This window comes from Chrysochloris asiatica, unplaced genomic scaffold, assembly GCF_000296735.1.
Source record: "Chrysochloris asiatica unplaced genomic scaffold, ChrAsi1.0 scaffold00021, whole genome shotgun sequence".
Lineage (NCBI taxonomy): Eukaryota > Metazoa > Chordata > Mammalia > Afrosoricida > Chrysochloridae > Chrysochloris > Chrysochloris asiatica.
In genome coordinates, this window is record NW_006408539.1 from 15,282,326 (window position 1) to 15,299,567 (window position 17,242).

At 41.8% G+C, this 17,242-nt stretch overlaps 1 protein-coding gene across 1 annotated transcript in view; it reads right to left on the reverse strand.

Annotated features, from left to right (window-relative positions):
* The window catches only part of PIGN (phosphatidylinositol glycan anchor biosynthesis, class N), a 104,776-nt gene that overhangs the window by 66,605 nt on the left and 20,929 nt on the right, over positions 1 to 17,242 (reverse strand). Inside the window, exons 7-10 of the mRNA XM_006837576.1 lie at positions 14,369 to 14,409; positions 10,702 to 10,761; positions 10,426 to 10,518; positions 9,770 to 9,825 (exon numbers count right to left, since the gene is read on the reverse strand). Of these exons, the coding sequence (XP_006837639.1) occupies positions 9,770 to 9,825; positions 10,426 to 10,518; positions 10,702 to 10,761; positions 14,369 to 14,409 (250 nt within the window). The remainder of the gene's footprint in view (positions 1 to 9,769; positions 9,826 to 10,425; positions 10,519 to 10,701; positions 10,762 to 14,368; positions 14,410 to 17,242) is intronic.

Here is a 17,242-nt window from a genome sequence, read left to right on the forward strand (position 1 = left end):
ACTCAAAAGAAGGAACAAATCCTTACAGCAAGAAGCATTTACACCCCCTCAACACACAGAGTGGATGGAGATGGGCAACTTGGACATTGGATACTCAAATGGGGAGCGGGAGACTACAAAGGCAAGAAGTGACTGGCTTACAAGCCTTCAAGAGGGAACCTAATGCCAGGGAGCATGGAGAAAGGCAGAATCTCCAGTAGGTACTACTCAATCTGTCTGGGCGGAGCTGATGAAAGGAAATACAGACGGGTAACTCGTGATACTGTAGTGAATAATGCTTAATGGGACGGATTGTGAGGGTTGGAAATGCAAAGGTAGACGTTTTGTAACAAGGAAGGGAGTGATTAATTCTCCAGTCTAGGAGCAGAGGTCTCTGGGACCATCAACGGAGAAGAGCCAAGAGCAGGACCCTACCCAGAGAAACAGAGATGCCTGAGATAGAGACAGAGACGACGACGTGGAGTGATGAAGCAGCTGGGGACTTTGGACCCAGAGAGGGAAAGGGACTGTGGGCTGAAAAATGGGGGGCAGGGGAAGAGTAGGGGGTGGGTTTCTAGGATATACCCTTTGGTTGGTTGATGATGCATGGAGGGGATTGGAACCATGGCAATGAGATGATATATGATGGAATGAATGTAAAACTAAGGTTCTCCCATGTAAACTATCATATAATTCACAATAAAACCTTAAAAAAAAACAAAAACATGTCCACACACACTCCACACTCACTAGAATTGTCATAGTAAGTGTGGCGAGGATGTAAGGAAATTAAACCCCTTCTACATTTCTGGTGGAGATGGAACCACTGAACAAAGTATCTAGATCTAGAATAAGAAAAGGCATAGATTCAAAAGTATACTGGTGATTACCAAGGGATAGAGGGGGTCCTGGTGTGGATAAGCAATCGACCTCAAGGTCAGTTTAAATCATAAGGTTAGTGGTTCAAACTTACCATCCGCTCTTCGGAAACCCTATACAGTGTCACTATGAGTCAGAACCTACTCGACGGCACTTAACAACAGAGGGAAGGTACTGTATTGGGCAAATCTGCTGCAAAAGACATCATTAAAGTGTTAAAGTGCAAAGATATCACTTTGAAGACTAAGTTGTGCCTAACCCAAGCCATGGTATTTTCAATCGTCTCCTATGCATGTGAAACTGGGCAAGGATTTCTAAGGAAATCATAGAAGAATCGATGAAACTGGATTATGGTGCTGGCGAAGAATAATGAAAGTACCATGGACTACTAGAAGAACAAACAGATCTGTGTTGGAGGAAATATGGTCCAAATGTTCATCTCTCATACTTTGGATATGTTATCAGGAAGGCACAGTCCCTGGAGAAGGACTCTGTGGAGTAAAGCAGAGGGTCAGTGAAAGAGGAAGACCCTCAAAGAGGTGGATTGACAGAGTAGCTGTAACAAGAGACTCAAGCACAGCATAACCTGTGATGACGGTGCAGGGCTGGCAGCGTCTCGTGGCTGAGCAGAGGGTCACCAAGAGTCGGAACCTGAAGACGCCTGGCAGCACCAGAGGGGAGGAGGAATGCAGCGTTCTTGCCAGATGGGGACTGAGTTTCTGTTTGGGGTAATGAGAGCTTTTGGAAATGTACCATCCTTAGGGAATACAGAGCAGGGTCGGCTGGAGGTGCACATTGGGCAGTTGAAACCGAGGGAAAAAAGAAAGGGTAGGAGACTTCCCTTAGGTTGACACGGGGGAAATTCTCCTTTGTTCCTGTATTACCCCAGTGGGTGTTAAGTCATTAAAATAAAATAGTTTAATAAAATGATTCATATATTCACTAAGATCTATAAACCCTTTATTTCTTATTGTTAAGTATCATGGACTCGGTTCCGACTCATAGCGACCCTCACAGGACTACTGAGGCTGTAAATCTTTACGGGAGCAGAAAGCCTCATCCTCCTCCAGCGGAACGGCTAGTAGTTTTGACTCATAATCACTATACTATCAGAGCTCCTTCTAGAAGTCTACAAATAGCTCATTATTGCACCTGAACTTGCTGCCCCCTTTGATAAAGTACACTTTCTTTGATATAACTAATATGAAAAAAACATGCGGGAAAACCTACTAAACTTCTTTCAATTACTTTGAAAATAGTTGTTATTGTTGTTGTTGTTGTTAAGTGCTGTCAAGTTGGTTCCAGCCCATTGTGACCCTGTATAGGGTTTCTAAGAGCAGCTGGTAACCAGCTTTGCAGTCCAGCGCATTAACCCACAGTACCACACCAACAGTAAGTCATCATAAATAACATTAAAACCAAAGTACACCAAGATGTTTCATTTGAAATGCTGATCTCACCCATTTCCTGCAACATTACTGTCAAAGGGCAATCCACAACCAACACTGAAACACATTTCCTGCTAGCTCTCCACCCCACGCAGTCTCTCCCCACATGCCAGCTTGTCCCTTGCCTCTGCCGCTCCATGATCCACTGTGCACAAGCCTTCCAAATTCCTGTAACATCACCCTGCTGACTTGAAAGCTGCTATGATCGGAGTACTTAGAAGTGAGGATGGCGAGACTTCATCTCATGTATTCTGGACATGTTATCAGAAGGGACCTGATCCTGGAGAAGGACATCATGTTTGGTCGAGCAAAGGGTCAGTGAAAAAGAGGAAGACCCTCAATGAAATGGACTGAAACTGGCTGCAGCAATGATGGTGAGATGAACAGGACCGCAATGTTTCCTTCTGTTGGATACAGGATCACTGGGAGTCAGAACCAATTCATGGGCCCCTTAACAATTGGCAAATGCTACAAATCAGATCCTTTTCCTTAGAGAGCCAAGTCCCTTGTTAAACAAATACCTCTGCACAACATTGCCATGTTTTCCTACTTCATGCCCCACGTGATGACCTATCTCAGACCTACTACAATCCACAGCAACTAGTGTTGAACTAACAAGAGCAGACAATTGGCTGCTTCTACCTCAGAAGTGTGCTGAGCAGAATGAACACTTTTTCCCTGTTATCTCACATTGTTCTCTGAGGTAGAAACAGTAAAATAAAATTCCTTTTCCCAATATTATCTTCACGGAAGTTGTCTTGCTTATCTTTTACAGTTTCTACTGTAAACAAAATGTTTAAACATGGAGGCATCCACCTCAGAATAAGAATGGCGGGATCAACATGCATTCCTGAGAAGCAAAGTGTCAGGAGGTAAACAATGTGTTTCTGAAAAGAATGTGTCAGGATGCAGGCCATCTGTTCCTAGGAAGAACCTGTACGTCCGAACGAATTGACTGGCACTGTTCACCAGGAGGGTACAGCTCACTCCCCACTAGCCAAATGGCCAACCTTTACATTTCTAAGGACTCACAGCTGAAGCTGAATCAATCCCTTCCCTATTTCTCTGTGCACAAAGACCTCTGGCTCCACAGAGGCAATGTAGTGCTTCGTCTTTTTACTCAGTGCTGCCTGTTCTAGCAGTATGATTCCTCAACACAGCTCCTAACAGACAGGCAAGCGTCTTCTGTGAATCTCTCAGCCATGGGTGCGATGCTCTTCCTATGTGTTCTTACAAAAACAAGTTGTCAGTCATGCCACATTGAACTGGCCTCCATCACCTGTATTGAAGCTGCTATACTCCGTATTTCCTCATTAGGGCCCGTATTACATCTGTCTTATTTTCTAACAACCAGCAGAATGCCTGGCACACTACAAATTCTGGTGAAGAGAATGAATGAAGCGTTGCTGATCATTTCTCTGCCGTGGCTAAAATGATGGTAAATGTCAACTGTTACCTTATTTTGCGGGTTGACTATGCTTTCTAAAAAGGTATGTTGGTAGGCCCTTGGAGCTGGGGCTAAGAGTAAGGTGGCCAGCTTCTCTGAAGTGCAGGGAAGCGTGCATGAACTCCCAAACTTGCAGCTAGTACCCATTTGACCTAGCTTTGATGGCTAGTTGACCAAAATTCAAATCAAGGAAGATAAAGATGTCTGATTCAGAAAACAAGCGAAAATTGCTACAATTTGATGAAACAGAACTTTTCCTTATGGATGCAGTGACACAAAATTCCAGCAGGCAGAGTGTTGTTGTTGTTGTTGTTGTTGTTGTTAGGTGCCATCGAGTCAGTGACGACTCATAGCGACCTTATGCACAGCAGAATGAAACACTGCCCGATCCTGGGCCAACCTCACTACTGTTGCCACGCTTGAGTCCATCGATGCTGTCACTTTGCCAATCCATCTCACTGGGGGTCTTCCTCTTTTTCTCTGACCCTCCACCTTACCAAACATGATATCCTTCTCCAGCGACTGGTCCCTCCTGACAACATGACTGAAGTATGAGAGACGAAGTTTGGCCATCCTGGCCTCCAAGGAGCACTCTGGCTGCACTTCTTCCAACACAGACCTGTTGGTTCTTTTGGCAGCCCATGGTACTTTCAATATTCTCTTCCAACACCGTAACTCAAAAGCGTCAATTCTTCTATGGTCTTCCTTATTCACTGTCCAGCTTTCACATGCATTTGAGGTTACTGAAAACCCCATGGCTTGGGTCAGGCGCACCTTAGTCCTCAAGCTGATGTCTTTGCTCTTCAACACTTTAAAAAGGTCTTGTGCAGCACATTTGCCCAATGCAATACATCATCTGATTTCTTGACTGCTGCTTCCATGAGCAGTATTCCTACAGGAATAGTAGGGTTCTTTATATCAAGGAACAACCTTGTTTCCTCAGTATATTTTATATCGTTATGTATATATGATATAACTATATAGATATATAGATATAGATATATATGATATAAGGAATCTTCAGGATTCTTTATATCAAGGAACAACCTTGATATACCAGCTGTTCCATGGGAGAAATATAAGGCGTTCTCCTCCTGTAAAGATTTACAGCCTCGGAAACCCTGTACAGGGTCGCTATGGGTCGCAATCGACTCGACGGCACTTAACAACAACAACATAAAGGCACAAAGTAATGTAGTTACAAGCCAAGACTACTGGCAACCGCCAGAAGCTAGGAGAAGGTAAAGAAGGATTCTTCCCTGAAGCCTCTAGAGGAGTACAGCCCACTGACTGACACGAACTTGGGACTCCTTGCCTCCAGACTTAGAGAAGAAATTTCTGTTGTATTCAGTCACTCACTTTGGCAATGTGTCACAGCAACTCGAGGATATTAATACACATGCAGTTTGCCAAAATCAAAGTTAAGATTTTTCCGTGTTAGTTTTCCCCTTAATCTACTCATGATTTCAGATATGAATAAATAAGATCGCTAATTTGAAAGGTAATGTGATTGAAAGACAACATATCTACATAGTAAGTAGTCTATGAGAAAAAAAATTCCTAATTCCTTTGTTGACTGAACCTTTCATGTTGAAAACATCAAGTTTGAAAAGAATCTATAATCAAGATATTATGCTTAAGTAAAACCAAAAAGAGAAGCGCGTATGGTCTTAATTGTGTACTTTGATTTGATGGCTATTATTCTGTCTGCTTTTGTGGTAAAACACGGAAGAAAAGAGTAAACCAAGTTTTAGGATTATCGAGGATTTTTTATCAATTCCTCAAGGTAAATCAGTGTTTGAAGGACAAGCTAGTCTTCAACTGTAACCCAACTAGAAGTACCAAAGCATCCTCACTCTGACTTCTGTTACAAAGTATTTTTCACTTGAAAATACACATGACTGGGGTCCTTGTGTGGCACTGCAAAATGGCCAGCAAGGTCAGTTTGAACCACAAGGTCAGCGGTTCAAACCCATCAGCCACTCCTTGGAAACCCTATACAGAATCACTACGAATCAGAACTGATTCGATGGCACTAACAGCAAAATATACACATGACTTACTATTTCAGATTAAAAGGGGAAATAATTCAAACAGATACAGACAAACTAGAATTAAAAAATTATTTCTAAAAATAATTTGCATTCCTCTACTCTCATCAATGAGTTCTAGTGTGCTGTAGGATAAGCATTGGACCATAAGATCAGTTGGAATTGCAAGGTCGGTGGTTCAAATACACCAGCCGCTGCTCAGAAACCCTATACAGGGCCACTGTGAGTCAGAACTGACTTGATAGGACTTAACAGCAACACTGCTTATCAATGGGACCTGGTGTAGCACTGTAGGATAAGCACTGATCTGCTAACAGAAAGATCGGCTGTTCAAACCCACCAGACAATCCTTAGAAACCCTATACAGGGTCGCTGTGAGTCAGAACCAACTCAGTGACACTTCCCAACAAACACTACCCGCATCTAGGATGCAGAGTCCTACAGGACGGTCATCTTTATGTCGGAACTCAAGAAATGCATGCGTGGGAACCGTGAAGCTCCGTTTTCAATGATAAACCATAGTTTTGGAGGAGAAAATTAAATTTGTTCTAAGGGAAAATCTTTAAAAGAACAAAATATCTCTTGTCATTTTAACAGAAAACACATTTAAAATGAATTTACATAATAATCTCCATATAAAAGGTCAGTTGCTGTTGCAGTTAAGAGCCATAGAGTTGGTTCTGTCTCCCAGCTACGTTATATAGGGCTTCCGAGACTTGTTTTTTTGAATATTTGCAGGAGCAGAAGAGCTCATCTCATTTCTTATTTAATATCTTTTAAGAAACCTCTTCTGCTTTTTTCTCATCAATACAGAATTATATTTTCTTTTCTATGTTTTACCATTTCACTCCGTTTTCAGAGTGGGACTCGTTCTTTCACAAGTAGACAAACCTTTCATACTTCCCCTAGTCTTCCAGCTCCACCTGCTGGTCATCTAAAGGCATATCACTAAGGTCCACTAGCAATGATGGTGAAATTCTCCTAAGGAATTTTTTCAAACTGATGAGTGCGCAATGCAGTTCTAAGAACAAGCAGTCAATCTGGTATTCTTATCCAGTTACTCATTCAAGAGGAAATGACTTCACACACATTTGACAAGAACTTGGACTGTTTTACAAAATGGATGTATGACAATATTCATGTGTGTTATAATGTTTATGTACCAATTTTTCTTGATATAATTGTATAGTATGACTACTCTTAAACACTGTGTTGTTGTTGCCAAGTGCAATGGACTCAGCTCAAACTCAGCAAAGCCCTGGACCAGATTTCTGAGGTTTTAAGTCTTTGCAGGAGCAGAAAGCCTCATCTTTCTCCCATGGAGCAGCTGGTAGGCTTGAACAGCAGATCTTCTGATTAGCAGTCTAGTGCTTATTATACAGAGCCACCATGTTCCAATCTTAAACATGTTCTTCTTGTTGTTAAGTGCCGTCAAGTCAGTTTCGACCCATAGCGACCCTGTATAGGGTTTCTGAGGAGCGGCTAGTGAGCTTGAGCCGCCAACTTACTGGTTCAAACCAACTTTGCAGTCCAGCGCATTAACCCACAGTGCCACACCAGGACTGGAATATAATTATTATTGATACACTTATGTAGCAAAGATCTGCAAGGCCCCATGCCTAACTGATAAAGTAATATTTAACATTATAATTTATTAACTGACTGATAAGAGGTATATTTGTGTACTTGCTTCTTTCATTCAGCAATTTATCTTACAAACTTTCCTATGTAAGTATCTATAGATATAATTCGTTCTTCTCAAATTTTGTTGTTGTTGTTAAGTATACATGTTCACAAGGAGCAGCTGATGGGTTTGAACCACCTACCTTACAGCTGGAAGACCACTGTTTATCCGACAGTGCCACACCAGGACTATTCTCAAACGGCACATACTAATTCACACTACTGCTGTTACATTGTTAACATTCTCTTCTAGCAATGGGGATCTGTTTCCAGTTGTCACTGTAACAAAAAATCCTACACATTCACAAGTATTTCTGTGGAACAGACTCGGAGACACGGATTTCCTTAAGCACATGGCTTGGACATTCATAAAACTACTTTACAAAGCAGTTGTACCAATTAAGAGTTAACGAACTGCTTGATTTTGAGGCCTGGCTCTGTTATTTACAGACTGTATCAAGTCAGGAAAATTACTTAACTTCTCCCTGTCTTAGTTTCCTGACCTGTAAAATGGGTAAGTAATAGTAACTCCTTCCTATGGTTGAGCAATAACTTATGGATATATGTGAAGCACAAAACCAGTGACCTGTGAAGAGTGTTGCTGCCAGAAGCCATCAAGTCAGCTCTTAGTGTAACAAAACGAAACATCATCTCAGTTTTCTTAGGGCACCTTCAAAGAAAAGGTCCAGTGCACACTCTGGCTTCCAAGGAGATCTGTAGGGCCAGGTCAATTCAAAGTAAAAGGTCAGCTCAGGAGGTCATGTTTTGGGACTCCAAAGGCGTCATCTTGATAAATGCTTTTGAAGGACACAGAATGGTCATGGGGGCTTATTAGGAAGGAATTTTAAGAAACCAGAAACTGCATTGGTGAGAAAAGGGCCAGAAAAGTGGTTCTGAGGAACTTTATCCCATCACAATACACCTGTTCATTCTTTGAGGTTAGCAAGAGCTGTCTCATGAGCATTTCATTGGGAAACCTTACTCCATTCACCCTATAGCCTTGATCTTGCCCCTTTATACTGTTTGTGCCCAAAATTCAAAAAACATTTCAAAGGAACATGATTTAAGTCACTTGAGGATGCCAAAACTAATGTTTTAAAGTGTAAATCAAAGAACGCAGAATTTGGGGGGAAGAGTTGAGAGAAATGGGTACACTGCCTTCAAGAGGGTAGAGGGAGGCTATGTCAAAACAATGGCGTTGGCTCTCTACTACAGCAGGTTCAACAGGCAGCAGCTCTACAGCATCTTCTCTTACAGTCCCAGCTGTATCCCTGAGACATGACAGTGAAGGGTGGAGTCAAACGGTTTGGCCATACTGAGGACCTGGGTCAGCAGGGCTGCTACAAACTCGAATCCCATACAGGTACTAGTCTCTTGTCTTCTTCTTTCTTCAAGCTAGTTACATGACTTTTGAGCCATTCTTCCATACAACTTTTAGAATCAAGTTGTTGAATGTTATGAAAAATTATTTTGTGATTTACCTGTCTTACAGATTCAACCAGGGAGCATGGTGGCTCCATAGGATAAACACTGTACTGTGAACCACAAGGTTCAAGTCCACCAGCAGCTCTGCGGGAGGAAGATGAGGCTTTCTGCTCTCACATAGATTTACAACCCTGGAAACTCTATACAGTGTCACAGAGTCAGAATCAACTTGATGGCACTTACAACACAGGTTCAATCAGCATCTTTCTGCTGGTAGCTCTAAAATCTTCATGGCCAACCCACATCTTCATTCTGAAATCAAAGCTCTTTCCAATCCACTAACGTTGCTATAGTTAAGTGCCCTTGAGTCCATTCCAACTCACAGTGACCCTGTATAGGGCTTCCGAGAAGCCGCTAGTGACTTTCAACCACTGACCCTGCAATTGAAATCGACCTTGCGGTTTAGTGCATTATCTCACAGCACCACTAACAAACATCAAATGTAAGTTTTAAACTTAGTAACGTTCACTTTGCCTCTCAGACCAGCCCTTCCTTCTATGATCTATAATATACCAGTACCTTCCTGATCAACCAGTTCTCCCCAACTGCTCCACACCTTCCCAGCCAACCAGTCAAGATCTATCAATTCACCTCTCCAACATTCCTCACAGTCTCTCAGCCCTTCCACTGCCCCTAGCAGAGATTCAGAGGTATCCAGGCCACAGTTTAACAAAAACAATGAAACAATTTGGAGCTGGCACTCAAAAAAGACCAAGTTTTAAGTAAATCTATCCTACCAGCAATAGACTGTGATACACACTTTCCCTCAAGTTAATAAAAAACAGTAAGAGACTTACTTAAATGGAGTAAACAAAAATGATAATGTCACTTCTTTTTTCTGAGTCATTTTCACCTAGGAACCAAATATGAAAAGATTTTAATATATTAGAACTGAGGAAACAAACTAATTGATTTGATTTTGAAATATAAACATCCATTACAATCATTCTCCAGGGATGACTAAGTATTTTGAAAATAAATGAAATTTTGTGTTACTATACTATTTCATCAATATTTTTTTTTTAAACTGACATTTTCTTTCTATGACATTAAGCTGAGAATGAAGTACGTCAAGCCTGTAAAACAACTTCCTATAATGTGTGAAAACTGTATTTCTTAGAACTCTTCATTCACGAGCAAAGCAAGCTGAATGGACAGCATTAGGACGGTTAACTGAGAGTTCAGTTAGTTACAGGATTACCACTTTAACTCCCTAATGTACACAGAATGGCAAGAAATGTTGTCAGCTCTAATTCTATTTCTCTGGGGCAAATCCCAAAGAAACGTGGCTGATGGAATCAGCACCTGAGAAATGAGTAACTTTATGTACAAACTTTTAAATAATCCATTAGAGAAAATCATTTACTAAAAATCAAAATACAATATTTTAACTTAATATATTTGATTTTTAAATGGCAGTGTTGTTGGTTTCGAGTATGAGGCGTTCTTATACCTTGAATTGTTCAAGAATCTGGACTGCATTTGTGAACATGCTTTCTGCTTTGAAGAGGTCAGTGTTGTTGAGATAGTCCACAGGGAGGGTCCCCTGCAAAGAGTACACAACCCACTGTTAAAGAGCATTACAGATTTAGATAAAAATACATGGACAAAGACAGTCTTAAATGTTGTCAAAGCTTCCACTGAAACAAACACAAAGAAAAGTGCCAATTTTACTGAGTAATATATATATTTTTAAGCCCAGAATTGATAATGATTTTTTTTTCCTTACCACTGAGTTAAGGGGAAAGGGCACTCCAATCAAGGAAGCCATCAATGGTGCAATATCCGCCTGCAATGAGAAAAGAAGTCCACAGGTGCCAACAGCAACCGGAGTCACAGGCACCCGAGGATATTTTAGACCCTAACTATACTTGTTAGGATCCATTACTGTGAAACAATTCAATATACACTAGATGCGGATCTCTAAAAATGTCATTTGCTAGAGGTACATGAGCTTAGGAAAAATAACTGCAAGAGATCATTGTTGTTGTTGTCAAGTGCCATTGAGTATATTCCAACCCACAGCATCCCTGTATAGGTTTCCAAGGAGCCGCTGGTAAGCTTGAACCACCAACCTTGCAGTCTGATGCATTAGCCCACAGTGCCACACCAGGAGTCCATTAAGAGACAAAAAATGTAAGAATATACTAGAGAGGGGGAAAAAAATTATTCTACCAGCGAGGAACTTGACCACCTTATATAACAGTTCTATGGGTTCTTTTTGTTTTTTCAGAATTATGCAACAGGATGTTCTAACAAGACAGAAAATTTTTTTAAAAAATCAATAGTACCCTTTAGCTGGGTAGTTTAGTTGCTGTGATTCTGGAAGCTATTCCATGGGTATTTTAATTATCAGCAGGGTCACCCATGGTGGACAGGTTTCAGAGGAGCTTCTAGACAAAGACAGACCAGGAAGGAGTGATGAACTACTTCCGAATATTTAAGTCACTGAAATATTCACTTATGATCAGCAGAGAAACACTGTCAGATATAGTGCTGGAAAATGAGCCCCTCAGGTTGGAAGGCACTCAAAATGCGACTGGGGAAGAGCTGCCTCCTCAAAGTAGAGCTGACCATGATGACTTGAATGGAGTAAAGCCCGTGGGAGTAAAGCCCTAGGGACCTTCATTTGCTGATGGGGCACAACTCAAAATGAAGAGAAACAGCTGTATACATCCATTAATAATTGGAACATGGAATGTACGAAGTATGAATCTAGGAAAATTGGAAATTGTCAAAAATGATGTAACCCAGAGATCCCAAATTCTACAGCAGACATCAATTGTTTAGACTTTCAGTCTCCATTTCCCAGTATCCTCACTGTTCCTTGCCCACTGCAAACTCTTTACCATTCTGCATGCCACTCTGCCTGAGAAAGCTAACAATCTTTATTTTTCTAAATCCAATCGACTGTTTTATATACTAGTCCTTATAATTTTCCAGGTAGTAAAGGGTTTGGAAATCAGAATGCCCTGGCTTCAATCTCTGAGACCTCGTTCAAGATATGTAAGTTCTCTTAACATTTCAATTTCCTTTATCAGTTTAAAAAAAAAAAAGTTACCGTTTCCCCCTAACAGCACTGCTGCAGCAGGGTTAAACAGGATCAACTTGTAAAGCACCTGCGCGTAACAAATGTTGAGGTAAATGGTGGCTGGCTCTGTGGTGTGACGCCATAAATAAGCACTTGACCTCAGGTTGATCTGAACTGCAAGGTCAGCGGTTCAAGCTCACTAGTCACTCCTCAGAGACCTGTACAGGGTCACTGCAACTTGATGGCACTTAGCAACAACAATCCTGTGGTTGTGGCTGCAGCTCTCAGCCGCACTGTGTAGACCACTCTCTTGTGGAGCACTCTCGCCCCTGGGCCTCAGCTGAAGTTTCTTCCATCTCACCAGCTGCCCCTTTCTAGAGACATCTCTCACCTCCATGTTAAGGTTGATACTGTCAAATATGGCCGAAGGTGCTCAATACTTGCCACGTTTTACCCTCTGAACCGATACCATCCCCCAGCAAACTGGCTGACTCCCGCAGCCTTCTCCCCTTCCTCAAATCCACTGCCTGTCTCCTCTCACCTGTTCCCTGCACAGCAGCCAAAGGGAGATTCCACTAAAGACTGGGTCACGTCACATCTCCAGGATTCAAACACGCCCAGAGACTCCCGAGCTCTTAGGGTAACGTTCATGAGACTAGACCATGGTCCCTTCTACTTCACACCACAACACAGTCTCAGCCTTCTGCAGTAAGTGAAGGTAGCATGTCCTCAACAATGACAATTCCACACTTCATGTTTGCAGACACTGTCACAAATTTAACTTTACTACGTTGACCATGCATTTGCCCAAGATATAAAGTGTCTAGATGAGTAACCTGTATTGTGACTTTTTCCCACTGCACTTGTAAGGCTGATGGACGGAATTAAAGGTAAAATACATGTCAAAAACAAAACAAAACAAAAGAAAGACATTACAGGTAAGGGGCCTGATTTAAATCTATGCTTAAAGCAACTAAGCAAGATAATCATGACAAGAAATCACAGAAATTGAACAGGCACACAGCTATCAACTCACATAACAATTCTTTAATTATTCATGCTGTTAGAGGAGTCTTCTCTTAGTTTCACTTGAGGCTTTATGATTTTGACACAAGAAAGACTATGTGAGAAAACTGTTTGCATTAAAATGATTCCCCTGTGCAATGCCAAGAATCACTTCATATGGCTCTTCTACACCTATCATCTTTGTAACTCCCACCAAACCTTTTTTTCCTGATGGATCTGTTTAGGAGAAGGTGCTGATAGGATAATAGGGTTCAGTTGTGAATGACTGTTAACAAGACTAATTGTCATTGTACAAACCTGGAACTCTAATGAGGGACCTGGTCAATTTTGCCCATCCTGCTGAGTTTAAAATGAGCTATTATGAAAAACGGGCAGGGGACTAGCTCACTACCACCCAGGGAGAAGATCCAGGAGTGGAGCACATCAATTAGACCCTGAGATGTCTGCAGCACAAAGAACCTCCTCAGCCCAGGGACAGAAAGCTGTGTCACCAGAGGTGGGCTTCCCAGTCCACAGAGCAAGTCACGCTGAAGGCTTTGGGATGGAGGATCACTTGTGGAGTGGGTTTGCTGACCCACACAGTGAGAGCAGAGCACTTTGGGTATCTATCAACAGTGCTCAGAGAGCTTTGTAATATTGCTGGGAGCACAGCAGAGGCCAAGCTAAGGGGCCAAGGGCCAGAAAGACACCTGCACATGGGTATGGTTGAGAAGAGACCTTGATTGGAATAACAGTTACCTCAACATTTCTAATCCTGAATGAACTTCCCTAGTGGTGGTGGCGGTGATGGGCCGTGGAGTCGGTTCCGACTCATAGCGACACTGTACAGGGTTTCCGAGGCTGTAAATCTTTACGGAAACAGAAAGCCTCATCTTTCTCCTGCAGAACAGCTGGTAGTTTCAAACTACTGACCTTGCAGTTCATAACCTGATTTGTAACCACTACGCTACCAGAGCTCCTGAACTTCCCTAGTAGACCCTGTTAACTGTGAGTATGGGCTCTGAGTTCTGTGTGTCCATTGCAATGAATTACAGAAGCCAGCTGAGGAGAGAGGTCTGTGGGAGAGGGCTGGTTGGTTTTAGATCTGAGGAGAGGGTAGAAGGCTAGAGGCAAGACTGACCTCAGCCCCGGAGGAATCAGTCCCCACCTGATTCTGATGACAGTGATTCTCCTGCTCCCCATTGTGATGTCAGAGGATGTCACACGCTGACACCTTAGTCATTGAAATGCTTTAGAAAATTATTAATATTATCGACACACATATTCTATCAGATTCTTTGTCTGAACATCTGAGTGGGAGAGAAAATTAAGTTGGGAAGTGATTAAGTGGACATGGCACCTGACTGACATCGAGCCTCTTCCAGTTCTCCAGCTTCCAATCTGAAAGACACAATCAAATACAAGGCCCAGGGTAAGGAATGTTAACAAAACAAAACCATCTGATTATTAGTGAGTGATCAAGTCATAACAGAAAACGGAAATGTTAGAAATGTTTTTGTAGTGTACGTAAGCCAGACTTACATATAAAAGATACTCAAAAGTGCAGAGGAGTGCATTTTTTAAATCAAATTTTAAAAGAACAGCCAGAAAGTTGATAGTTGGTGTTTTCTGCAGTGATTCATTAAACTTTTAAAATGCTCAAATGAAGGTCAATGTTTCAAAGCATCAAAAGGTTAGTGGACGGTAAGATGGCAGTACAGGCCACACTGACGACTGTGAGCATGGCTACATGAACCACAGTCCTGTTCCACACAGTTCCTAAGGCAACTGAGTGTCTCTGAAGTCAGTCCAAGGAGATTTGTCTGTAACAGTGGTGGTGGCTTACAAAACACTTAAGAGGACACCTATAATGTTCCAAAAGAACCAACAGATCCATGTTGACAGAAGTGCAGCCAGAGAGCTCCTTGGAGGCCAAGAGGGCCAAACTTCGTCTCTCATACTTTGGACATATTGTCAGGAGGGACCAGTCACTAGAGAAGAATATCATGTTTGGTCAGGTGAAGGGTCAGAGAAAAAAGAGGAAGAACCCCAATGAGATGGATTGGCCAAGTGGCAGCATCGATGGACTCAAATGTGGCAACAGTAGTGAGGTTGGCCCAGGATCAGGCAGTGTTTCGTTCTGCTGTGCATAGGGTTGCTATGAGTCGGTACCAACTCGATGGCACCTAACAACAACAATAATGTCCCTTAACCCGAAGTACTAAAACAGTATATTGGTGGACTCGAACCTCCAAGATTTGGTTTACCATCCAAGTGTATTAACTGTTTACACCCCCACAGACTCCGCACATTGCACACACTTGTAAAATCCATCCATCTGTACATGAGAAATCAGTGTACTGTACCTACCTTACTAAGAGGCACTGGTGGCACGATGGTTAAGAGCTTGGTGCTTGTCAAAAGATTGGTGGTTTGTACCCAATCCAGTAGCTCCTTTGATTCCTATGGTGCTGTAGGATCAGCCCTGGACTGCAAGCTACAAGGTCAGCAGTTCACACCCACCAGCCACTCCTTGGAAACCCTATCTAGGGTTGCTATGAATTGGGACCTATTTGATGGCACTTACCAACAACAGTGGCTCCCTGAGAGGAATACCTACCTGCTTCTGCAGAGATTGCTGTTGTTAAGTGCTGTCGAGTCGAGCAACCCTGTATAGGGTTTCCAAGGAGTAACTGGTGAGTTTGAACTGCCAACCTTGTGTTTAGCAGTCCAGTGCATATCCTATAGTGTCACACCAGGACAGATCACAGCCTAGAAATCAGATCACCCCTCTACGTGGCAGTTCTACTGTCACATGTGGTCACCATGAGTCTGAAATCAACTCAATGGTAGCTAACGACAACTACCACCTGCTTCCTGACTACAGCACGTAAATGTGGGGGAGGGAGTCCACCTCCACCAGGTGTTTCCATCAAGCGCCATGATTCCTTTCATAGCAGTTGTCTTAACGGATAACTTTTCTTTACAAGTCTCTCACGAGAATGTTAAACCTATATGACTGTGAAAGCAAGGACTAGCCCAAAGACGTATAGTGAATGAAATGAGAGTCATCTAGATTCTTCCCATTTTATGCTTAAATAAATCTGGAAATACCGTGGCAGCATGCTGACTGCATGGTTCTGGCTCTTTGTCAAATGGCTTCTACAGACCTGCAATTTACATCGATGTTCTCCACCAGCACTGGCAAACTTTGAAAAAAGGGTCCTATGAAAGTGCACCATTTTTTACTGAAAACCTGTTGGTTACCCACTAGGCTCTTCTGCTTTCATAAGGGCCCAAAGCATAAATATCTGTGTCACAGCTAGCTTTTAGCTAATGGATCTATCACGTGTGGATACTGTACATTTTGTATATGTGAGAAGTTTTTATTGGGCTTAGAAAATCATGATGAAACTTTTGATTTACTTGTAAGAAACCTTAGACTTCTTATTTGTCTTATTAGTTATCCTACATCCCACCGTATTAATTCAATAAGATAAGATTTAAAATTAAGTTTACCGTACATCTAAAAAGGTCTTGATGGTTATTAGCAGTCCTATGCTGATAAACGTTAACTAACTGACTTACAGAGAAGAGCAAAAACTACTATAATCTGTAGCACTTGCTTGTTTCTGTGTGTGAAATGCTCCCCTCCCTCACAGACCACTTACTGCATAGTTACCATGGCTCATGTAAGTCAGAATGACTTTTGAGAAATAAGCAGAATTTTCAGGAGGTACCATTCTACCACTGAAGATGAATTTATTTTCAATATTGAAAAATATCAAAAGAACCAAACATTGCAATAAACAAAAATATAAAACCTATGATGTCATAATGATATGACTAACTACCTATCAATTCTTTTAAGGAGTCTTGGTGTGGTGTGAGGTAAGATAAGCACTAGACTGAAAGTCGATTTGAACTACAAGGTTGCCGTGAGTCGGAAACGACTCTACAACACTTAACAACAAACAACAGTCCTTTTAAAGAGCAATGAAAAGTCTTCGATGTTTCCTACAATGTTTTACTAGTGTTCTCTAATAAACCAATCAAAGAAAATAATACAAATAAAACATCCTGTGGTTCTATACTGATCTAAGACGGAATCCACAAAAATTCCAGAAATACAACCATACATTTATGGTCAACTGACTTGCAGCAACAGATCCAAAACTAGTCAGTGGAGATGAACAGAACAGTCTTCTCACAACTAGTACTTCTCACAACTAGT